Raw genomic sequence first — 25874 nt, 5'->3', positions numbered from 1 at the left:
TCTCGTTTCTTTAACTTGCATCAGAAAGATGCACAAGAAAGGTAATGATAGCAGCAGGCTCGTCTGATAGAGGTAATGACAGAAGTAGAGGATATTTAAAAAATGCTCTGCCAAAAAATTAACAAAGAAACAAACATAAAAAACTGAGCCATAATAAAACTACCACCTGGATCATTTTAAATGTACAAAGTTGATATAGCACAATTTTTGCATCATTTTCTAATCTGAACAGTCAAATGAGTAGCCCTATTAGGAACAAAGAGCAGAACTACTAGATTTGTTATTTGCAAGGAGAAAACTGTTGAATATGTTTTTTCTTGGCACACCTTGCTGCAAATAAGTTACAGAAATAAGTTACAGATTGTTAATGTTAATTTCAGCAAGTTCACCATGGCAACTGAAGTCAATGTGCATTTAATTTATTTTCAACTCTGCCCTGCTTTCTTGAGAACAGCAATTAACAGGTGTCCTCTGTCTAAAGGATATAATAATACAAAGCAGCAGTTAAGAAGCAACTGTCTGTAGAATGTACCTGTGATGGCCCATGTGTCTTGCTCGTTTCATGTGTCCAACTCCTCTGCAGCCTGCAGTAGGGCATCCTCCATTTTCTAAAGCTTCCACTAACTCCAAGGGACCTACATACCAGGAAAACGTATAAAAATAAAAGCTGTTACATAAAATCAAACAGTGGCAAGAATATGGCAATTACATTTAAAATACTGAGAATTAGTAGCTAAATAACACATGATTTAAAAGTACTTTTAAAAATAAATTTTGCAAAAGTATGATGAAAATAATACAGTTCTATAGGAGTAATAAAATAGTCTGTGTAAATGAACAGGACAAGTACTTGGAGCAATTGTTTTAATTGGACATATATTAATAGAATGGAAGCTGCAGCTATGTCATTTAAAAGGGGAAAAAGCCAAACTAAGACTTCCAGCTGTGTTTAAAGACAGAGAAATCTGTTCATAACAGATACTGATCTTCAGTGCACTTAGCATGAATTTTCCAAGCTAAACAAAAGGGAGAAAATCAATGAGGAATACAACATTGTAGCACATCTTTGACAGGTTTATTCTGCTGAACACTTGGCATATCTAGCTTTTATCAACAGATAACAGTAAAGATTATAGAGACTTTAAAGAATATGACTGAGACATTAGCTCTGGTACTCAAACAAAATGACAATGTACAATCCATTATTTGATAGCATGTGACAGATTGAGATTCTCTAGTAAATATGAATTGCTTTCAGTCTTTCTTTCTTGAAAAAAATACACCTTCATGGCTTAGATCAACCAACACAGATACATATTCAGATACGCATAAGAGATATATAAGATGTACCTAAGTATTCTTTCCTACAGGCAATACATATTTTCATCCATACCAAGAATAACTAAGGAAGTATGAAGAATGTGTGTGTGTGTGTATATGGCTTAGATAAATCCACACTGGGGGCATCTACACAAAAATACTTTACTGCAGAGTTAATAGTCACCGTCTATACATGTGGGAGCTATTAATCCACAGTAAATTAATTCACTCAGCCCTAAGATAGTACTGTCTGGAAAAAACTTACCTGATAAGTAACGGAGGCGGAGGGATGCTGCACTGGAAGATGAAAGCAGTGAAAGTGAAACCGCAGCAGGTGGAGCCACCACAGGAAAATACAAAAAGGAAAAAAAAGGTCTGAGCCCAAAGGAGCTGGGATTGGCACCCCCCTCAGTGTGGGCATGCTTTACAACAGCGTGCTGGGACCGATTGGGTGGCCAGAACCCCGGATCCAAGATAAAAGGCCCAGAGGAAGACAAGCAGGGGGGACTGGAAGTGGTGTCCCCAGCCAACCCAGAGGGGCCAGAGAACACAAGCAGTCTCAGTGAGGGGACCTGGTGGTTACCCCAGGAAGAAGTCTCCACAAGAGCGCAGGGCTAGAGAGGGCCTGAAGATTTGTTTACAGGGCTGACATGGACCGAGGAAGTTGGCAGTGGAGACTGGAGCCTGGCAGGACTCAGCGGACCGAGGATACAGACGAAACTGACGGACAGCAAGTACCAAGCCCAGGGCAGAGGCAATGTAGGGACGGACCGGTACTGAGGCCGAACAACGTATAATTGGAAAGGAGAAAGGCCGTGGGAAACGCTCAGGATAGTAACATCACCCATACCCGGCGGCTGTCATATTCCAGGAACCCTAGCACCAAGAAGGCACAGGACATCAGCTTCAACAACATAGGTGATGACATCGTGGTTGGCATTAGGTGGGGTGTAGGGGAGGCGGAGCCCCACAAAGACGGAGCAGTGGGAATGACCGAGGGGAGACATCAAGGGGAGGCGGGACCAAACAACGTCCTCCCAATCTGAAGGCAATTATCATCAAAGACATGACAGACGAGGCCCCTGGTGAACCGACCTGAAGTTGTTCCAATAAGGAAGCTATTCATCCCTAAGAATAATGGTGAGGCTTGAGAAGAATCCCCATATGCAATGCACCAGAGAGAGACACGGCAGATTATATACTGCCTGACACAAGTACTATCCTACAGTGGTGTAATAACATGCATTGAAATATCTGTGTAGACAATGACGGGGCTGGCTGGGGCACAAGTGTTCTTCAGTGTGGAGGTTGCCAGCTGGTTAGCCCTACAGTGTAGTACCTTTGGGCCCAGCCAGCTCCTCTGCAGCACACTCAGCTGGGTCAGGGCAGCTCTGGGGCCTCCTGCCAGCCTGGGCTGCTCCATCCAAGCTCAACATGATGTGGTCCCTGGTGCACATGCAAATGCTGCACCTAGGAGCAATGAACCAGAGTACATACTGTAAGATTTACCTAAGGGATTCTTTCCTACAAGAAATACACATTTTCATTTACCGCAAGGATAGTGAAGGGCGTATTTGTCACTTTACTAAGTAAATCTTATATTTTATATGTGTATCTGAATATGCATCTGTGTGGGTTTAAGCCATGTAGTGTGTACACACACACACACACATACACACACTTTATGAAATATTTCAAAAGCATCCTTTTTACCCCACTGGTATGACACTACAGAAATTGTATAATAAAGAATTGAGATCTCTTATCATATTTAAAAAAATCCATAGCCACAACTCAATGACAAATGAAAACACAAATACATTCAAATATACAAAATCAAGTAACATACGAGGGGCTAGATTTTATGAGTGAGTTTGTGTATCTAACTTTTTGACAACAATCTCAACTGCCATGCAAATGGCTAGCTAGCTGAAAAATCCAACTTTAGGACACATCTTGGGCATGCAATTGTGTGCACCAGTTTTGAAATGGACAGATGCATGGCATCCATACAGATCAACATGTATAATATTAATTTCACTTTTGGTGTAAGTCACTTCAAAGATGAGAGTTGCCCTTAACAATTACTTAAATCAATAGTATAGCACACACTTAATGACAAAAATGAAATTCCTATGGGTCAGATGTTAAGCCAATGTCCACTCTTCTACCCTCTCTGACAGAACAGTCCAAACACAGCTTTGGTATTAATACCAGTATCATGAGCAATAATTTGGAAAAAACAATCTTTGTCTTTTGGTGAGAGGTGTGAGGTGGGGACAGAGAGGAGTCAAGATTAGAAAAGGAGGGTCCTAGATCCACCTCTGTAGTTCCAAGTGCTGCACAGTCAGTGCATTCTTGGAATTCCAGTAAAATTCCACAAAACCGGAAGAGTGTCAATGATGCACTACTATTCATAGATTTCATAGACATTAGGCCTGGAAGGAACCTCAGAAGATCATCAAGTCCAGCCCCCCACCCGAAGAGCAGGAAGTCAGCTAGGGTCATAGGATCCCAGCAAGATAAGCATCCAGTTTACAGAAGGTGTTCAATGTAGGTGCTTGAACCACCTCCGATGGCAGGCTGGCCTAGACCTTGGGAGCTTGGACAGTAAAGAAATGCTTATGTCCAGCCTGAAATGGCCTTCCAGTAATTTATAGCCGTTTGATCTCGTCATCCCTTACGGCGCTCTGGTGAACAAACGTTCCCCCAGATACTGGTGGTCACCCCTGATAAACTTATAGGTGGCCATCAGATCACCCCTGAGCCTGTGCTTTTCCAGGCTAAAGAGCCCCATGGCTCTCAGCCTGCCATCGTAAGGTCTGTTTTCCTGACCTCTGATCATGCGTGTGGCTCTCCTCTGGACTCTCTCAAGCTTCTCCACATCCTTTTTGAATTGTGGGGCCCAAAACTGGACGCAGTACTCCAGCTATGTCCTCACCAAGGTTGAGTACAAGGGGAGAATGATGTCCCGGGATTTGCTTGAGAAGCATTTATGGATGCGAGCCAGCATTTTGGTTGCTTTACTAGCCGAAGCATTGCATTGCAGGCTCATGTTCATCTTGTGGTCAATGATGACCCCCAAGTCTCCTTCTTCTGTAGTGCTAGCCAATGTCACACTGTTGAGCATATAAGCATGCTGCAGGTTTTTCCTCCCAAGGTGGAGAACCTTGCATTTTTTAGTGTTAAACACCATCAGGTTCTCATCTGCTCATTTGCTTAGCCTCTCCAGGTCAGACTGGATCGCCCTCCTGTCTTCTGGTGTGGATGCTTTGCCCCAGAGTTTGGTGTCATCGGCGAACTTGGCCAGTCCGCTTCTAACTCCAATGTCCACATCATTAATGAAGATGTTGAACAATATGGGTCCAAGGACAGAGCCTTGGGGTACCCCACTGGTCACAGGGCACCATGACGGTTGACTTCCAGCTATTACCACCCTCTGGGTCTGACCACAGAGCCAATTTCCCAGCCAGAGGACTGTGGTGGACCAAAGGCCACAACTGGCCAATTTTGCCAAGAGGTGATCATGGGATACCAGATCAAAGGCTTTTTTGAAGTCAAGATATATGACATCTCTTCTCCCTTGTCCAAGTGATACACCACCTGGTCATAAAAGGAAATGAGACTGGTCAAGCAAGACCTACCTGCAACAAACCCATGCTGGCTATCCCTCAGGATATTCGTGTCGGCCAGTCCATTAAGGATGGCCTCCTTAATAAACTTTTCTAAGACCTTCCCCAGGATACAAGTCAGGCTGTATCCTATAGTTATAGTTAGCTGGAATCCACTTTCCTCCCTTTCTTGAAGACAGGCACCTCACTGGCCTTTTTCCAGTCTTCCGGCACTACACCAGAGTAACAGGAGGTTTCAAAGATCCGTGCCAGAGGCTGGGCTATGATGCTCGCCAGCTCCTTGAGTACCCTGGGGTGTAGATTGTCAGGGCCAGCTGTCTTGAAGGTATCCAACCTCTCAAGGTGTTCCTTCACAAGGTCAGCATTGATGGAGGGTAAAGAATCTCCCTCACCCGGATCTCCCTGTCCTGTAGTGGGCATGGGCATCCCATGGGACTGATGAAAGACCGATGCAAAGTACCCCCTTAATAGGTTGGCATTTTCCTGGGCATCAGTTGTCCCATCTGGTTCAGCAGGGGTCCAATGTTGCCCTCGCTTTTTCTCTGGCTCCTCACGTATCTGAAAAAGGACTTTGTATTGTCCTTGATACTTGAAGCTAGTTGGAGTTCAGTTGTAACCTTGGCTTTCCTGGTTTGCTCTCTGCAGGACCGGACCAGTGCACAATATTCCTCGTTAGAGGTGAATCCCATCCTCCATCCTTTATAGGCCTTTCTTTTTAGCCTCAGGAGGTCTGCTAGATCCCTGGAGAGCCAGGGGGGGCTGCTGTGCCCTCTTGCTGCCTTTCTTCCGAGATGGAATAGACTTAGCTTGTGCATTGAGGATCGCTCCCTTGAGGAGCAACCACTCTTCCTATACTCCCCTCCCCCTGGGGTTGTGGTCCCTTAGGGCCTCACTGACAAGCCTCCTGAGCTTGTCAAAGTTGGCTTTCCTAAAGTGAAGGACTTCAGCGTTGCTGACTGACTTGCCAGCTTTACAGCAGATGTTGAAGGTGTTCAGCTCGCGGTCACTGTCACCCAGCTTCCCATTAATCACTAGGTTGCCAATTAGGTCATCCCCAGTAACCAGTACCAGGTCGAGAAGTGCTTTACCTCTTGTTGGCCCATAGACTTCCTGAGTCAGGTAGAGGTCATCCACGCACAAGAGGAAGCTCTGCGACCACTCAGATTTTGCTGAGTGATCCTCCCACGAGATGTCTGGGTAACTGAAGTCACCCATGACAAAAATGGTCCTGGAGCATGCGGCCTCAGCCAGTTCCTAGGCGAACTCCTGTTCAAGTTCTTGACTTTGGATAGGAGGTCTGCAGTAGACTCCCACTGTTGTGTCCCCTGTGCCATGTTCTTCATAGATTTTAACCCAGAGGGTCTCCAGACACCCACCCTTGTCACCAACATCAGCTTGCAGGGACGTGTAGCTTTCCTTAACATAGACAGCTACACCCCCACCTCTTTTATCTACTCAATCCCTCCTGTACAGGGTATAGCCATCTATACCCATGGTCCTGTCATGGGTGGAGTCCCACCAGGTCTCCGTTATTGCTATGATGTCATAATTATTTGCATTAAGCATGAGGATGAGCCCTCCTGCTTATTCTCAAGTTCCTGGCATTTGTGTACAGGCAGGTGAGTGTCCCCTTGGGGGCTCTTGCCTTGCTCACAGATTGTACCAGGGCTGGGGTGGGGGTGGGCTCCCTTAAGTGCCTTGGCCTGTTGGCTTTGCAAGGGATGCTCAGCGGGCCAGCAGTGGCGGTAGACCCCCGTCCCCCAGCAGGCTTAGTTTAAAGCCCAGTGGAGCAGGTCAGCCAGTCTGGCTGAGAAGAGCCTCCTCCCCAGTGGAGAGAAGTGTAGGCCATCTCTTCCCAGAAGCTCGCTGCCTCTCTTGCCAGAGAGAGGGCTTTGGTCATGGAAGCCAAAGCTTTCCCTATGACACCAGCGCCGCTGTCTTTGGTTAACTACGTGGATCCTCCTCTCCCTCCTCAGCCCATAACCCGAGACTGGCAGGATCAAGGAGACACCACCTGTGCCCCCAAACCCTTTAGCCCCGCTCCCAAATCCATGCAGCGCCTCATGACCTGGCTGGGAGTGCTCCAAGCCATGTCATTGGCGCCCACATGAATAAGGAGCATGGGACAGTGGTCTGTGGGCTGGAGTTTAGGGATCCTCTCCGCAATGTCCTGGCTGTGGGCCCCTGGGAAGCAGCAGACTTCCCGCACTAAGGGGTTGGGGTGGCAAATTACCCCCTCTGGATGGAGTTTCCCACAACAAACACCTTACGTTTTGTCTTCGGGAGAGTGGGGGCAGTAGCTGCAGTTGAGCCTGTGTTGCCTGCGGGAGCTGGCAACTCAGCAGGCTCTGCTGGAGCAGCAAGAGGTGTGTACCTGTTGCTAAGCTCCGGCGGGGCAGGGGCCTTGGTGTGGCGGGCCTTAGGACCCTTGACCACCTTGGTTCATGCCCCTGACTGGACAGAATGGGAGATTCTGGAGTCCTCCTTTGTTCTGCAGGGAGACCGTGGTCTACCCTCTGGATCCCTGGGGAGAAGGACCTGGCAGTAGGAGTCTATCTCTTGCTCACAGTCCCTGATGGCACACAGTCTCTGGACTGTGGCCTGGAGCTCTTCCAGCTGGCGCGCTAGAGACCCCGAAAGGGAGCAGACCCCACAAGGGGAGGTGGCCATGCTCCTGGGCCCCAGAGCCTGAAAAAGGGACAGGCAGCCCCCACAGCCGAGAGCCAGAGGCTGTCTGCATGGAGCCCGGAACCATGGGCTCCATCTGGGTGGCAGTCTCTGAGATGCTGGGGGGGGGGGGGGCAGACCCCAAGGGGACCCTTGGACCGCAGCGCGTGCCCATCTGCGTCATGCTGCTGGTAGGCTGGCTATGGCTGGGACTGTCTACCCTAAGGGGCTTGCAAGCAGGGCCTCGGGCCCTCCCTCATACTCTGCGCTAACTCATGCGCTGGCAGACAAGCGCGCCTGTTTGCGCAGCCTGTTCGCGTGGCTCCCTGGGGGGCTGGGCAAAGTATGGACCTGGGCGGAGGACTGGTCAGTACCCCCCCACCTCTCTCTCTCCCTGGGGGTCTGGGTCAAGTAGGGGCCTGGGCAGGGCAAGACCCAGCCCAGCTCCACTCAGCCACCTCCTTCCACTCACTAAGGGGTTAATCCCCTCCCACCATGGGCTCCACTTACCTCTGGCTGTGCTGAGGGTCGGTGGGAGGCTCTGCGGCAGCGGAGGCGCAGCAGGCTTTCACCCACGTGTCTCTCGCCATTCCGGAGCCTAACTCAAAACAGAGTAAGCAGAACAACCCACATAACTATACAACAATCCTGGGTACAGTACTGCAAAAGCTGATCCAGGATTCAAGGAATAAAGAATTAAAAGAGAGGAATTAATTGATGCCAGTTAACTTGTTTTATCTGAAAAATGGATCTTGGCAAAAAAAACACCCAATTTTTCTTTTGGTCCAATTCTCCAATTTGTCTAAGTTACACTGAAGGTTAGGGCTAGGATTCAGAGTATCTGCTACTCGACCAAGGTTGCTGTCTTCTGCAAACTTGGTGAGCGTGTACTCCCATCCCATCTTCCAGGTTGTTGATGAAGATATTAAACAAAACCACCCTCAGGACCAACCCCTGGGGTACTCCACTTGATGCCAGCTGCCAACTAGACTGCGAGCCATTGATCATTACCCATTAAGCCCAGTGATCCAGCCAGTTTTCTATTTACCTTACAATCTATTCAGTCAACCCATACTTCTTTAGTTTGCTTGCAAGAATGTTGTGGAAGACCATATCAAAAGCCTTGAGAAAGTCAAAGTATATCATGTCTACTACTCTCCCCACATCTACAAAGCCAGTCATCTCATCATAGAAGGCAATCAAGATGGTCAGGCATGACTTGCCCTTGGTGAATCTGTGCTGTTACTAATCACCTTCTTCTTCTCCAAGTGCTTAAAAATGGATTCCTTGAGGGCCTACTCCTTGATTTTTCCAGGGACTGAGATGAGGCTGACTGGTCTGTAGTTCCCTAGATCATCTGTCTTCCCTTTATTAAAGATGGACACTATATTTGCACTTTCCCACATGTCTGGGACCTTTCTCAATCACCACAAGTTTTCAAAGATAAGCACTGAATCCACACATAAACTATTGATGAGAAGATAATGGTTAGTGATTTGGCCTTTGAGGTTGCTGCCCATTAACTCTACTTAACTCATTCCTTCATGAAGTACACTGACACACCTTGGGTACAAAATGCATGTTCTATATACTGCTCAATCCCAAATAAGCATTAACATATGAAACAATACAGCACACAAAACAAAGAGCTAAATATAGTAAAAAGCAGAAGTTAAGATAATGTTGTGAAACAGTCATTTCCATAGCTGCCATTATGTCACTTGCAAGCCACTGCTCTGATAATTAACCAATTGATTTGCAGTGAGCTTGGAACTAGTAAACTCAGCAGAGTGAGAAATTTAGTATCATTTTAAATTTAAAAAAATGCAAACATGTTTCTGATTTACTGCTGCAACATATCAAATAATAACTATATAATAATAAATATTTCTCCATGATTTGGTTCTATTGATAGTGAAAATGGAGGTGAATTTTAGATAAATCTAGATGGAATTTAGAAATGTGGGGCTGGATAAGAATTTGCAAATTCAAACAGAACCAAATGTTCTCTGACCCAGGGTTCTTGTAAATAACCAAAACTGGGGACACTGTGATGAAAGAAAGAGAAATTAGTAAAAAATTAGTGAAAGAAACAACTAAAATTGTAGATTTTTTAAAAAGTCGATACAATTCTTCCTTTTTACTACTGAAATCAAACCTATTTGATTTCTGCAAACCCATTCCTGTAGTTCCATAAACTTCCAATGCTTGACGCCCATAAGGACTTGAGTATTTCAGGAGACACTGTCTGTATCCCTGCCATTGCCTCTTCCATTACCCCAGTTGGTCAAAACTGATTTTGGATTTTGTTTTAGATGGAAAAGATGTCTCCAGCCCTTGCTACAACCTCAGCTTAATCCATAAGCAAACAAATATAAAGGCATGCCAGATTTGGCTTCAGGGAACAAAAGAGCAAATAATAACTGGCTCCCTAAAATTGGATTTACAAGTGTGCTGAGCTTAGGTCAAGTGAATAAGATAAAGTTTTCCAAGGCCTTGAAAGGTTCACTTGCTAAGTAATTATTCCTAAGACTACCATAGGGGAAGTTGCACATAATTATGCTCACCAGCCCTATTTTTAGCTGAAAAGTTTTACAAAAGTGGCAGTTGTTGCCTTGTTACTAAGCCCTGTAAATCTGTTAAACCAATCACATTAGGAGAAAAGGTAAACAAGGGATTCAGGAAGACAAGGGGGAAGATGACACCTTTTGTACAGAGTAATTTAAGGTACTAAATATTTACAGTTGGATGTGTTAGGACTGTCAATGTTTGTTTTTAAAGAAGTCAGTCCTCAAAAAAACCCCCCAGTATATTTATCCTTTAATAGAATAGGATGGTTAACTTGAAGGATTTACCAAGAAAACCAACAAATCAAAAAAGAAAAGATCTTTGGCATATTCATAGTGTTGAAGTGATCATTGTCATAATATGAACCTCAAACCTCAAATTACCCCAAACTTGGGGTTGGCAGCAGGGCTGGAGCTGGCGAGCTCCCGTTGGTGCCACCAGCAGCGGAGCTGGCAAGCACCCACAGGTGGTGCTGCCGACAGCCCTGTCAAGGGGGCCATGTGCTGCCCCCCCATACCTCTCCTCTGTGTCACTTATGTCTCTGTGGATGCATGTTTGGTGTGTGTCAGCACGTGCGTTGTGGAATGACAACAGCAGAGAGAGCGCATGAGTTGGGTTCCTGAGTTTGGTGCATTTTTCGTGAGAGGTGCAAGCTGTGAAATACAGCTGCTGTGTGTGTTGGATGTCCAGACTCTGTGAGAGTGCCTAGATCACTCCAGGACCTAAGCAGAGTCTCCCATCAGCTGACAGCAGCAGTCTCATCAGTGGTTACAGACTCCAGATGCTTGCCACTGTTCCCTGCTGCCCTGCTTCCCTCTCCCGCAACCCGGCGCAGCTGGGGACAGGGGAACCGCGTGGGGATCTCCTAGCAGCTGCCTGCTCCAGACTGCCCTGGCAACACACCTTCTGCGCATGCGGCTGCACTGAAGGAAGCGGCAGGCACAGGAGACACATTGCCAGGGCAGCGGGGGGGTGAGGGGATCCCTATGTGGCCCCACTGTTCCCAGCCATGCCAGGTCACGCCTGCTCAAGCCCACAGCCTGCCCCAGCACAGATCCAGGGGAGTGGGTTCCCCCCTGTTCCCTGAGAGTGAAAGACACAGAGTGCCTGGCCAGATGCATGTAGACCACCCATGGCGCTACTGGCCCAACCTGGTGCAGTGCCTCCAGGTGCGGCTTCTCTTAAGGGCCCATACCATCTCTCACAGTCTATGTGCAGTGGCTGGGTACTCCATGTCTCTCACCAACACCTCCCTGCTCCTGGCCAGAGTATCTGGCTAGCTGCACATGGACTGCAAGTGGCGCTATAGGCCCTTAAGGGAAGCTGTGCATGGAGGTGCTGAGTCTTGTTGGGCCAATAGCATCGTGGGTGGTCCACGCACAGCTGGCCAGGCACTCTGCATCATTCACCAACACCTCCCTGCTCCCTCAGCCCTGAGACAGCTCCCTGCAGGCAGCCTCCCCCCCAGCAAGCTCAACCTCCAACCAGCTTCCCCCCACAGCCCTGCCCCACAACCCCCCCAGCCCCCTGTAAGCCCCACTTTCCTAACCTTAAAGGCTCCACAAGAAAAGTGAGCCAGAGGTAAGCCTTGGGACTGACTAAAAGCCTCAGGCCCCACCTTTCCCACTCTCCCTCTCCTTCCTGCTCTGGGCAGGGCTGGAGGTTTCCCACCCCTTTTGCAATCAGCTGTTGCAGGCTGGAACTCTGCCCGCCTGCAGAGCTCTTTGCAGGAGCAGGAAATCCGCGGTTTCTCTGATAAAGATGGGAAATCTGTGGTTTTTTCCGTTTTTCCATGGGAAACGGAAAACCTGGATCCCTGTTGATCAAAGAGGGAGAGAGTGAGAAAGGAATACAAAGCAATGAAAAATGGAAGAAAACCTACTTGAGCAAAACAGAATGGGTTTGTTGGCCCTTTGATATGCATCTATTTAACTTAATCCTAAATTACTGTCTAAAATTCAGGTAAATTACTCACACGTTCATCCAGACACTGATGGAGCTCTGGAGGCCTTTGGCTTGTTTCAGTATCCCCAAAATGTCTCCCCCTCCCAAAAGGGAGTGATTCCTTTTATCACTTTTCTGACCTCATCCCTAAATTCCAAACAAAAATCAGTAACCTCAGAACATGGCTGATGCAGGCCAGTTAATCTGAAAAATGTCAGCAACCCTCTAGTGGAGTGACCAGTGCCTCACAGGTATTTGGGAAGGAAACTGGAACAAAGGAGGAGCGAGTTCCCCCTTCTGAATGAAACCACTTAGGTGACCAGGTGGATCTAGTAGCCAGTCTGAAGCCAGAGGAGGGGTGAGCAGACACTGAGTAGGGAGGACAGCAAAAAGGGGGATTTCTCCACATCTTCGCCCTCAGCTTGCCCTCTTCCTTCTCCAGATAATCTCTAGTAGGTGTCTGCTGCAGCGTAATTTTTTTGCGAAGGCCATGAGGTACAGTAGCTGTTGAATAGCTCTGCCTTTCTTGCATCTTCAATTAGGAGCTCCCCCTGCTTCTTAAGAGGACTCACAGCTTCCTTGGTTCTTCTTTTCTGGCTAGCATAATTAATGAACCTCTTCTTGTTGTCCTTAACCTCCTTTGCCAGGTGAAACTCATTCTATCTTTTGCCTTCCTGATTTTGTTCCTGCAGATTCTTGCTTTTTTCTAGTACACTTCCTTGGCAAACTGTCCATTCTTCCATTGCCTGTATGCTTTCCTTTTGCATTTGAGGCATTTTAGAAGCTCCTTGTATAGTAACACTGGTCTCTTGCCATTCTTCTTGTGCTACTGTGTCAGGACTGTTTTACTTCCGCTTTTTCGCTTTAATTCTGACACTTTCAGAACCTTAGAAATAAAATTCCTTTCATAACAAATTCTAAAATAGTTTGTTTTATTTATTTATTTCTAAACTGTCCCTGTGTCATTGTCTATTTGGGAACAGTTATTTTCTATAACTCCTGCCCTTATCCTTCCTTTTCTATTTAAACTGAAATTAATCTATCATTAGTTTGTTTTACAGTTTCCCAACATGCATTCTCAAAGATATCAGTATAGATGTAGAAACAGTAGCTACTGTTTTGACAAAAATGCAAAAAGCCACTTATTTTTTATTACAAATTTCTTTTTGCTACTATCTGCAATAACCAATCCATATTTTACACAAAAAAAATATTAAAAGAACATTACAAAGTCCAGTGTTCACATATTTAGAATTAAAATTACCCATATAACTGTAATTTGGCCCTCAACCTGCTCCAAGCATGTGGTCAAATTAGATCACCTTGGGAGATCCTTTTCAGCCCTACTTTTCAATGATTCAATATATATTATGATATCGTCTTTAATTTTACTTGATCACGTATTATTTTTTCCACAGGCCCCATGCCACATTCAGTGTACTGGATGGGCAATGCTCACTTAAAAATCAGCTATTAATCAATTGTCTTCCTGTTGTTCAATGTTTGACTCCTGTATCTTATTTGTTGCCCAGTGTTTAGACCCAACTCTGGGGACAGAATTATTAATTTTCTCATGGTCTGATTACTGGCACTCATTTTACTGAGTACTTCAGAAATATTAATATATATTCTTCCACAATACCTTGTGAGATGAGAGAATATTATCATCATTTTAGAGATAGAGTTTTGAGGCTTAAAGGTTAGTTGCACGTTTCCACTATTTCTAGGTAGTGCTTTGAAACACCAAAACACTTATTTTTTTAGAATACTTGGCACTGCACAATACTTCTTGTATGCCGAACACAACTGCTACTGACTTCAGTTCAGATGCAAGATATAAATCAGACCTCCGGATCTCCAGTAGCTATAAAGTGAAGAACATACAATTTGCAATCACCTGCTAAAAGTTGGTTTAACTAACTTACATAGCAAACATTGGAACAGGGACCAGGCAGATATGGAATCCAATTCTCTAGGCAGCACTCAACTGCCTTAACCATGAAACAACTCTTTCTCCTCTCGCAAACCCCAGCCTCATTCATAATGCACCATCTAACTTATGCAATAAATGAGGCAGGGTTTCTGCAGACAACAGCCTCTTTCACTACTGCAGTCATATTATCCTGCCAAAAGGGCCATTTTGTACAAGGATCCAATGGTCTTGTAGGTTCTGAAGAAATTCCCTTCAACATAGGGTGCTTACAGATATCTGCCTGTTGGGTCAGGGGGAGTATGGAGCCTGGTTGCACCGGCATTGGCCAGCAGGCAGGGGTACTCCAGCAGCCTCTTTGGAGGCTGTTAAAACTCTCCTCAGCCCTGCTCTGCTCCTCCCCAGCTTTGGGGTTGTCACTGCGGGAGGAAGCAGACAGCACAGACCTGTTGGTTGCTTTTGAATAGCCAGAGCTACGGAGGGGGTTGTGGAATGGAACCCCCTTGCCTTGAGGGCGCAGCCTGGCTCCCCACAATATCCCAGCCAAAGTAGCTGGGGGGGGCCCTGCAAGGCAAGGGGGCTACGTTCCATACCCCCCCCACACACCTCTGGCCATTCAAAAGCAGTCGGCTGTTTCCTCCCCCTCCTCCCCGACAGTCCCAGGGACAGGGCTGAGCTGATGCTGCTGGCATGAGCACCAGCCCAGCCCTGTCCCTGCACAAAAAATTAACCCTGGAGGAAGTATAAGTTCCCTAAAGCACTGTGCTTTAGAGTGCCCTAATCTAATACATTTTACCAGGGTTAACTTTTCATGCAATGAGCCATTTTAAAAGCCGTCTGCAGCCACAGCTGTAGAGCATTTTCAGGGGCCCAATCATGTGAAAAATGTCACTTGTGTAAGCATCCATAGACAAATATTGCCCAAAAGAGGAAGTTTGAGGTTTGGCTTAGTCTGTTGATTGGGCATAGTATTTTAATCAAGTAACTTTTCAAAAATAAGTTGCAGTGTCGGTCTTGCAAAGCAAGTTAACATTGCTGCTGTATGAAGAGAAAAGACACTGCAAATCAAATCCCAGCCTTACTGAATTTTGTCACTAACTTTCACAGAGCCAGAATTTAATCCTAGATCTTTGTAATTCTTCAGGATATGAATGTAATTCTTATGTACAAAGATAAATGTTGTATTTAATCTACAAGTTCAGTAAAATCACCTTTTAAAAAAGTGATTTTGTCAAGCTTCCCATCATGTTCATTTTGTTGACAATGTCACCCTTACTTTATTTTGCGTATGCTAATTGCTGCTTTCCCTAATACAATGTCACAGAGGTAATGCTAAACAAATTTTGCATGTCTTTTAACATCATTACTTTAAAATAGGATCTTAAGATCTCTCTTACTAAGAGGAGGGTGAAGAGGATGTCCAGTTTTTGCACACCAGCCAGCAGGATGGATATCAGGGCTATCTACATCAGTCCAGTAATCATAAATACTGTCCCAGCCATCAAAGTGCACCTAAAAGTAAAATAAAGATTTTTTTTAAATAAAAAAATGCATTTTAGACCAGAAAGAGTCTTTGTCATTATCTCCGCATGAAACTCTCAGAGTGATGGATGTTAATGCTAACTCCATTAGAGAAATCCTTTAAGAGAACTGTAGATGTTACACAGGAATAAACTAAAAACTAGATTTTGCATTGAAGGGAAAGTAGTTTAACTGGTTACTTTAATGCAAACTGAACAGGTCCCTTTTTGCATATCATTGTCAGGTTCAAAATACATGAGTTCAGGATAGTTATTAATATTATTATATTGGTACAGTAACACTTTAGACTAGTAAGGGCCAATTTTCCAGAGGGACCGGACATAAAGGCATTATATCAGTCTTCTGATACAAGGCGTCACTTTTACCTATCCATCTTTAAAAAATAAAAAGGAGGTACAGCTCTTCAAGGTAGACAATTAATCTAAGTGAGAATATATTATGTAAATCCATACAAAATAATCACTGTCAAGCAGAGTAGCCATTGATTTCTTCTATTCACGGATGACTGAAGGAACTAACTTATTAAAATTATTTTGGTAATGAAAACCCCTCCTCTTTTTTATGTTCTTACATATAAAACAGTACATGAAATGCTCTGTCACTATACAATATGAAGGTAATTAAACTATTTACCCAACAAACCACATATCCTGGGTTGGTGTGTTTTCTTGACAATATCAAACTAATGTGTAATTTATACAGAAAATGTGTAGGTGTGGAGATGATTCTTTTGATACTTCTGATGACTCCCCAGCCTTTGCTAATTTTGATTCAAAATGAAATGTCAATTGTATTTGTCACTTTCAACATCACTTTATTACAAATGCTTAACAATGTGACGTACGCTTAATAACCCTCTGTAAACTGCAGAACAGAATATCTCTTATTTCATTTCCATTTAGCTAACTATCTAAAGAATGCCAGTACCTAACAGTTAAAAAGTTTCGGTTTTTAAGGCATCTATATAACATAAGAAAACAAAAAACAAAAAGAAACACAAGCATACACCTGCCAGAAAAATAGCAATATCCCTCATCAAATCTGTGATATGAAATTAATCCAATGTCAAGTCCAGAATTTAAAACAAAATTCCTGATATCTAAAGGAACACAGAATCATTTTTTTTTTTAGATTTCTTCTGTCTCCCTTGGGCTTCTGCAGTGTGGAAGTTATAAACACATTTTATTAAACTAGTTCAAATATGGTACAAAAATACAAATGTCACTGAATTTTTTTGATACCAGTATTAAATCAACATTCTTCTATGAATAGACAATTGCTTTAGCTCTGTTATTGCTAATGCTATTTCGTAGAACATTCAATCCTTTGCTCCAAAGCAATCTACGTCATCATATGTCACTGATTAAAAGGATAATTCAGGGACCCCTTCCAAATCAGGTACGTCAAATTAATCACAGAGGAGGAAATAGAAATGGTTTTAGTATCACAGGTCCAAATGACTCTCATCCCTCCTATGTAAGCTAAAAAATTCCCATAAAAACCTGAACTTGGAAGTACAGTATTTTGTTTTACAAAATTACTGTTATCATGAACGAAGGAGAATCCTCAGTTTAAAGAGAGAGACTTACTTTTATCCTATGGTCATCAGTATCTACAATTGTTGCTACTCTGATAAATGCTGAATTTCTCTTGTCAACTACCTCAAGTTTCATATTTTTCTGAAATCCATGAGATGGTTTCTGTGAAGGGAAAAGAGTATTTCAGTGAAATGTAAAAAAAACCCAATTATATAAAATACGTATTAAGGGAAATCCCCCTGCAGAAACAAATCAAAACATTAAAATTGTGTACTAGAATTACAGTACTAGGCCAGAAAAATACTTTACTTTTTGAGACTTTTAATCTTATTCCATGTCATTTAATCAGTAATAATAAAGAAAAGATACAACTCTTTTAAAAAAAAATGTAGCCACTTTCAATTATACCTTGTATAAACATGTTAACAGCATTTCAGCCTCTATCTAATGGTTTCTTGGGCAGCAAGTTGACCAATTGTCCCTTCTTACACTTGCAAGTGTATCTTAGATCACAAAGCTATTAGCAAACTTACATAAGACAACGCCAGTTTCAGGGTAAATGTGACAACAATAACTGACAATGCAAATACAAGTGTCTTATCATTATGAAAGTGCTGCATGATTTCAAACAGAAAGGACCTCAACATTTTGTTTCAGAAGACTATTTCTGCATCAAGAGGGACATGATCCTACCAAGTCCCATGTACAGCAACCAATTTGATTTATAGATTACTTAAAATAGAAATGATTTAAGTACCATAAGCATTTATTTTTCTACCTTTTAAAGTTTTTTTTAAAAGTCTCTTTGGAGATAGCAGGCTGTCAAAAACTACCACTATTTTTTCATAGCCACTATATCAGAATGCTACCCTCCAGCAGAAAAACATGTTGTACTCAGTTATTTCAGCAACAAATCATATCACAGCGTATGATCAGACTTCACCCAGAAGTTCAATGAGACACTTCAGACTGTTTTTTTAATAAAATCTGTTTTCCTAGATTTAATCTAGTAATGAATATGCACTGGTATTAAACAATTAATGTCTAGTTGGAAAAATGTAGCCTCAAAAATAACAAGAGTTTTATGAACATTATACTTAGCGTCTTCATAGAATGCAATGTATTTTAAGTCAAATGTGCTATTTTGTGTATTCCAACATAAGATTATAGTATACCTAGAACAGAACTGAAAACAACATTATGACTTGTGATCAGAACAGGAAACAATTCTCCTATTCTCAGACTGCAGAAGACATTTTTTACTTCAGAATAGATTATCCGGTGGACCCCAATCCTCACAGACTAATAATCCCATTAGGGCCTTGTTACCTATTGCACTTTGAGGTAATCAAATGTTAATTGGTATTAGCGCTAGCTCAGTTTGGAGCAGTCACACCTTAAGGCTAAAAACCTTCTCTGACTGCCCCTTACCTGCACAGCTGTGAGTTGCCACTACAAGCTTGATAAACCAGAACTGGCTTCTATCCCTGCTGCAGGTGGAGATGTGTGAGAGATGAGTTGGGGTAGGGAACCAGAGCTGGGTAGGCAGCATGAAGCTGGGTGACAGAGAGTTAATGGGATTGTCACAGAGTGGGGCCTAGGAGCGGCCGTGATCCCACTAGTGCCCCCTGCCGTGCCAATTAGGTGATCCAGCACCCTCTTACTCGCCCGCAACGTCTTGTTGGTATATGGTTCTAGAAGGGAGGCTGCCTCTTGTCGCCCTGGACATCGTGCTATGCTTACACTGTCCCCTGTTCCGTATGGAGTGACCTGGTGCACCCCAGCCTTATGGGCAGTGCGTGCCTCCAACCTCCCCTTTAGCACGCCCCAAGCCTCGCAGCTCTTCCGGACGTTATCAGGTCCTTTTCATTTCTGCGCCCTGCCCGGCGCCCCTGGGCTTGTCACGCAACCAGCGCCCCTTCTCTGGCACCCCTGGGCTTGTCACGCAGCCGGCGCCCCTTCTCTGGCACCCCTGGCTTGTCACGCACCCGGCGCCCCTCTATCCGTTAGCCCTCTCGAGCTTACTGACAGTACTCTTCCCAGCTGGGCTCAGGCGGCCTGAGCCTTACCTGGCCCCTTTGACCCTTCGGAGTCCCCACCACTGTGGAGCCCCTCTGGGACCCTTTCCAGTCCGCACCCCTACTGGGGTTTCTATCAATAATATGTGCCCGCTCCTGGGGCTTCTCTCAGTACAGACTGTGTCCTATCAGGCCAGTCTCTTCGTGCTTAAGCACTCCTAGCCCTCACCAGGCTTCTCAATAAGCTTATTCCCCTTTCGGGGCTTCTCAAGTCCTTCTCACGGTTGGGGCTCAGATCTCATTCTCAGCAAACAAACTAATAAAGTTCTGTTGTATACAAATGAGTGATGGACCACCTTCATAGGCAATGTTTGGGGATCAAAAGTGGCAGATCCTACTGGGTGTAAGTAACAGAAGAGGACTTAGATGGACTCGTGGAAGGGGAAAGGATCTGACTCTGCCTAGATCCTTCTTCTCAGGTCAGAACTCCCCAGGATCTTGATTGCGACCTTCCTCCTTCACAAATACAATTTTATAACAGCCCAGCTCTTGGTTTGATCATTCTGGTTGATCACTGAAGATTTGGCCAGTCTTGCTCAATACTTTTTCACATTTTTTAGTGAAAAATATCAGTGAACCAATAATAAAATTCAGTAAACTAGAGCAGATCACTGGAACTGAAGGCTAGCACTATGTATACATTTTAGTATAATTAATTTCTTAGCATCATGATAATATATATTTTTTAAAAGCAGCTTTGCATTCCAAAAGCTGAAGAAAACAGAGGAAGATCAGCCCAGGAAAGGGGTGCTCAACCTTCGGCCCGTGGACTACATCCAACATGGATCCACAGCATTCAGCTTGCAGATCTCTCTATAAGTTGAGAAATTTGGCAGCAGAGGAAAAATGACAATTTTCACCAGCTGCCAAATTCCCAAGCCCCCTGTGGTGCGTTAGGGATGGGCCACACCCCATACCACCTCCTCCCCGCACAGTCAGACCAAGCCAGGCCTGTACAGCAGGTTGGAGTCAAGCCATGCTCCCCCAGGGCTGGATCAGGGCAGGGCCACACCTCCTTCCCCCCACGTGGGTAGATCATGGCCAGGACACCCCCTTGCCCCCTGCCTCATGGGGCTGAGTCAAGCCCCCTTTCCCCCACACAGGTGGATTGGGGCTGAGCTGCCCCTGTCCCACTGTGTGCAGCTGGATGGGGCTCTGCCATGCCTGCCCTGAGCACCAGTTCGGGACCATTAGCTAGATTTGGCTCATCGATGGACTGGGCACTACTCATCTTGTCCACCAAGCAAAAAGATTAAACACCACTAGACTAGGACATGAATCTTTGGTGCTAACTGAGACAGCAATGCCTTTTACTTCCTTGAACAAACCCCTGCCTCACTGTGGCTGCTTTATGTACCATCTGTAAAGTAGGGTAATATTTAACTGTATTCCAGGTGTGATACAATCACTCACTAGCTGGCTAAGTGTTATTAGAGTAAATTAGTTGAAAAGATTTCATGATTTCCCCACTGAATTCAAAATTAATCTAAAAACAAATCATTTACTGTACATTCTATAACTATTTAAAATATAAGAATAATATGAGCACCCTCTCACCACTTTAAAAGCCCTTGCAGGTGCAGGTAAAGAACTTGTTTCCTCCAAATATTTTTCCCAAGAAAAATGTTTAGCTTGTGGGTAATCTAACAGAAAAAATATAAAAGCAAGGTTTAATTATGTCAGGTAAATAATATAATACAATGTATATAACAGTACAATAATCTAGAGATTCTTAATACAAATATTAACTTCTTTAAATTTAAATTCAAAGAAGAGGCACTTATTCTAGTTACCTATGACACACGTGCTGAATAAACCAAAAACTGAAACAGTAACCCTTTAACAGTAGTCCACATAATATGGACTAACTAGCATCACCACAGGCTTGACTGGGGGAGGTAAGTAATATATACAGCAAGACCTATCAATCCCCGTGTATTAAAGTATTTCACTCTAATCTTAAAAGTTCACAATAGGGCTGTCCAAGTGCAAGTGGTGCCCTGCGGGCCATATGTAGCCCATGAGGGGTTAAACTGCCGCCCATGTGATTGCCCACCATGAAATTCAGAGCCTTTGGTCACTACTGGCAATTCAAAATTGATAGCAGGGGAAAAACGGGAGGCAAGCAGCAGCAACGTTTACCTGCACTGATGCAGCAGTTCTGGCAGTTGTGTTGACAAGCCACTGCCAAAAGCAAGTCATCTGACCTGTGAGAAGTCCCATGGGCTGGATCAGGCACACAGGGCCAAATAAGTTGAACAGTCCTGCTCTATAGGTTTAAGCATTTGCCAAATACTAGTCTGAACCTATGCCAGTCACGTACCAGTTTATAGTACATATAAACGTGCTAGCCCCAACTTCTAAGAATACTCCCTAGATTTACACTATGCCTACGTAAAAAGCTGTCATTCTAAAAAAACAGATTTTAAACTATCGTTTACAAAGGCTTTATATAAAAAGTCGTGATTTTTCCTAAACTTGCATTGGATTTTGCCCTTAGTGTTAATAAAAAGACTTAGGCACTACAAGTGAGGTAACACAGCTTTGTCCCTACCCATAATGCAAGTCTGCATGAAGGCACTCCCTGCCCCCTTCAGAATTAGAGTTCAGAGTCAGATTTCTCTTGAAAGTAAGTACTTACTATTGCTCCTTGAAAACAGTGAGCTCTGCTCAGTTTCTTTTAAAAGCATGACTAAAAAAGAGGCAGTGGTAAGTGTCCATTTTTTCAGTAAGAGCCTGGTGGTTATTGCACTAACCTGGGACCTGAGAGACCCAGATTTAATGCCCTTTTCCACCTGATATGATTTAGAACCATATCTCTCACCTTCCAGAATGTGTTATCCACCAGGTTATACACAGGGAAGAAAGGAATGGAAGATTCATAAGGTTAGGAAGAGGGAGATCCCAGAACTCCCTTTTATATCTAATGACTGTTTAATGTAAAACGCATAAACTAAAATGTGACTTGGGACCAGAACTTGGGACTTGCCCTAACCCAGGTGAATGCCCTAACCACTATACTCAGGTACCCTCTTATGTTCTCCTTAGCCCCATGAATCTTGTATGCCTTACTGCACAGTGGGATTGTTTCAACAAGACCAGTGGAGAGTCCACACCCCTATTCCAGACTTGCCTCTTAACTTAGTGGTTAGATCACTTTCCTGGTATGTGGGTTTGAACCTCCTAAGGCTGAGAAGGGAACTGATTCTAAGGGCACCTTGACACGTGCTCTGGGGGTGGGGATGGCACTTTAATTAGAGCAGCTCTAATTAAAGCACTGCTGTGTTTCCTGTATCAGCGGTCACGCACTTAAAAATGGCAGTAGAGGTGCTTGAACAAAAGCTCATTTGACAAGCTTTAGTTCAAGCCCCCCTGCCACCATTTTTAAGCACAGGACACAGATACACAAGACATAGGAAGCTGATGGAGCATGGCAATTGCAGACTCAATTAACTGAGTCTTCTCTGATGCACTGGAATTCCAGCATGTTGGGCAGCCTCCAAACTCATGTATAGGCGCCTCACATTTCCCACTTCCTCGGCAAGTGCTGTAACAGAACTATTATATGAGGTGGGCAACACTGCTATTTCTTCTCCCTATGTTTTTAAAAAAGGAAAAAAAAAACAAGTTATGACTGCACTTTGTGAAGGGCCAGTCTTGATGTGTGGTAGGTATGCTCAGAATGTGCAGACTGGAGCTCGGGACTTAGCTGAAAGTCCCCCTCTGGACCTCTGTTGGGACTTTGTTACAACTCTGGAGGGTGTTTTGATTCCAACAAAATGGAGGCACAAGCTTGGTGCATATTCTCCAAGCCAGGAAAATTCTGGGAAGGCGCAGAAGGCAGAACTGCAGGCACCTCAGGAACTTTCAGACTGAACAAGGAGGCCCCTGAGGAACTTAGTCACCTCCAGAGTCAGTGACCTGACTGAGCAGCTGAGTAGGTCTTTTGGGGGAGTAGAACTAGGGGTGCACCAACAGAGATTTTTTGGGATGATACCAATGGCCGATTTTTAACGAATCACATCAGCTGATACTAATCTGACTGCCAATATGCAGCCAGGCAGGTTGGAGAGCGGCTGGCAGGTCTGTTGTGGGGAAAGGGGCGAGGGGAAGGGAAGGAGTGTGGTGCGGACAGATCAAGGCTCCTGTAGTGAAGGAGGGAGTGGGGCTGGGGCAGGCACTGCACAGCTGGGGTAGGACACAGGACTGTGCCATCAGCGGCTTGTTTGGGGGGGGCAGCTCCCAGCACTGCATGCACTCAGGAGGGTGTGGGTGGGGGGGTGTCCCAGGATCTGCATGGGGTGAGTGCAGGTTGCCACTGCTGGCTGGGGTGGTGCCAGGCTCTTCCCAGCAGGGGCCTGGGCTGGGCTTAGAGCAGGTGGTGGTGAGGGGCTATGGGGGGAGGGGGCTATAGCCACCCCAAAATTCACATAGCCCCATAGGTCCTCTCCCAGTGCCACTACCATCAGTGCTGAGCGCAGCCCAGCCCAGCCCCCACACCGGGAACAGCACGTTGCAGACCTGGCCCCAGCTTGCCGTGCCAGTCCACCCTCACCCCATGTGCAGATCCAGAGGCACACACGCTCCATACCCTCCCAGGTGCGTGTAGCAGCAGGAGCTGCCCTCCCCACCCTGGACAAGCCGCTCATGGTTCTGTCCTGCACCCCGCCCCAGCTGTGCGGCGCCTGCCCCTGCCCCACTCCCTCCCTCACTGTGGGGGCCTCAACCTGACCTCCCCCTTCCCTCATGACAGACTTACCAGCAAACCTGGCTGCTCTCTACACTGCCGGGCTGCGCTTCTGGCTGTCTGCACGCTGTACTGCAGCTGTGCGCATGCACAGGGCATTTATTGGCCAGATTATTAGTCACATCAGCTTAAAAAAACTGATTTCCAATACTTTTAATTTTCCTTATATTGGTTCCAATCCGATATGGAACCTATGTATCAGTGTACCTCTACTAAGAACCCTAATATCCACCTAAGCCCTTTTCTGGACCTAACTCTAAATGTGTAAAGTTCTGATTCATAATATAGCAGCGAATTACATCAGTATCTTATGCTTTGTGTGTTCAAGTTGTTAAATAAAAGGCTGTAATTAGTGTGCTGAAAGATTCCTGTTTACTATACACATTAAGATTGCTCTCAAAGTAGCTTACAATTTAATGGCCTTGAGATGTTTCAAAACTTCCCAAGACTGCTATACACTCTGATTTTTCTTTCTCCTCCAGGGCTGTTGAAGTTATATCCTAGATTTAAATCCTTTAGCTTTAATACCAAAAGCCTACCTGCCTTTTATTTCTGTATTCTTAGTCTAACAGAAATTTTTTAAATTACAGAAAAGTTTTTGCAATGGTGTCACATCAATCATACACAAAGTGCTTCTAAACAAGGAGTTTATTTCCTCATTAATAATCCATGGAATAACAAAGTAAGGAATAAGGCAAAAGAGAGAAAATATGTATCTTCTGAGTAACAATATAAGTCTTTGCCAGGAAAGGCACAGGATTTGATGGAGGATTATGCGGACTTAATTGTTGGGACAGTATTTCCTGCTCATAAGCAAAAAAAAAGTTTCTCTTAACTGAAAATCTTTATCCTAAGAAATTCATGAAAAAACATGCTGCACGATATCTCACACCTCAGTTTCTTCACTTAAAAAAGACTGCTCTGATTCCCATGATCTGTCTAAGCTGTGAAAATACAGATCCTTCCAACTGCTGATTGCCTTCTAGCTGAGGGTTGGACTTTTTTCCCTTTATACAACATGGAAATAGTGGCCTCCCAGATTATCACATATGTCTGTTGGTGGAATCAAGCCCATATGCTACTTCTGTAGCTCCTTCCAGGTTCTATTCAGTTCAGCCCACTCCCTCAGTTAAGGCTTTCATTTTTCTGCACACAAAATGATTCCTGAGTGCTTTTCTTGGATGTTAACCAAAATGACTGGCCCTGTACAGCTCTTTAAATGTTTTCTTTCTCCTTTTTTGTTTCATAAGTGAAACTCATACCATGTAGCTAGGAATTTACTTTGAGAAACAGTTTTTTTACTCAATCTCTTAGTTTGAAGGAAACAGGTCTTTGTGGGATATAAATGTCTCTTTTACATACACAGCTGGAAAATGGATTATATCCATTCAAGTCCTTCAGTGTTGTCAACAAAAAAATATTACTGAGGTCTTTGTATGTAAACTTCAAATCCTTCACATTGGCATGGATGCTATCAGTTTTCTCACATACGACTGTTTTTGTCTTTTTCCTTTTTAATTCCTAAATCTTATGCTTTTGCCATGGCAATCACCTTGTTCTTTCAAAATAATCCCTTTAAAGGCATCCCAGGCTCTTTATCAGTTTTCTTCTAAATCCTTAGAACTCCAAGACATTGTTTATATACTGTATTTTCTCACAGACAACACAAACCTTTTTCCCTAAAATCAGCCTTCCAAAACTGGAAGAAATGTATTAAGTGAGGAAACCTGGGACACAAACATCCTCCTTTGATTCCTGCTTCCCAGTGTAGCAGCTGTAGCATTACTATTCAGGCAGCTGAGGAAGTCAGTTGACTTAATGGCTTATTGTTCTTCAAGCCATAGGTTTTTGTTAAGGATTGTCTCTCTTTTCAAATAGTCTTGATGTTTCACTAATGAAGCTAAACTT

General features: G+C 44.4%; 1 protein-coding gene across 5 annotated transcripts in view; it reads right to left on the bottom strand.

Annotated features, from left to right (window-relative positions):
* Nucleotides 1-25874, bottom strand: part of L3MBTL3 (L3MBTL histone methyl-lysine binding protein 3) — a 170515-nt gene that overhangs the window by 57764 nt on the left and 86877 nt on the right. For all 5 annotated transcript variants that reach the window (XM_090038931.1, XM_090038959.1, XM_090038950.1 and 2 more), the window contains exons 13-16: nucleotides 20777-20862; nucleotides 17193-17303; nucleotides 15459-15573; nucleotides 533-635 (exon numbers count right to left, since the gene is read on the bottom strand). In XM_090038931.1, coding sequence (XP_089895057.1) covers nucleotides 533-635; nucleotides 15459-15573; nucleotides 17193-17303; nucleotides 20777-20862 — 415 coding nt within the window. The remainder of the gene's footprint in view (nucleotides 1-532; nucleotides 636-15458; nucleotides 15574-17192; nucleotides 17304-20776; nucleotides 20863-25874) is intronic.

This window comes from Crocodylus siamensis, chromosome 1, assembly GCF_052110815.1.
Source record: "Crocodylus siamensis isolate JL-2025a chromosome 1, ASM5211081v1, whole genome shotgun sequence".
NCBI classification, from domain to species: Eukaryota; Metazoa; Chordata; order Crocodylia; family Crocodylidae; genus Crocodylus; species Crocodylus siamensis.
The sequence above is the reverse complement of the archived record's forward strand: the minus strand, read 5'-3'. Positions and strand labels throughout refer to the sequence as shown.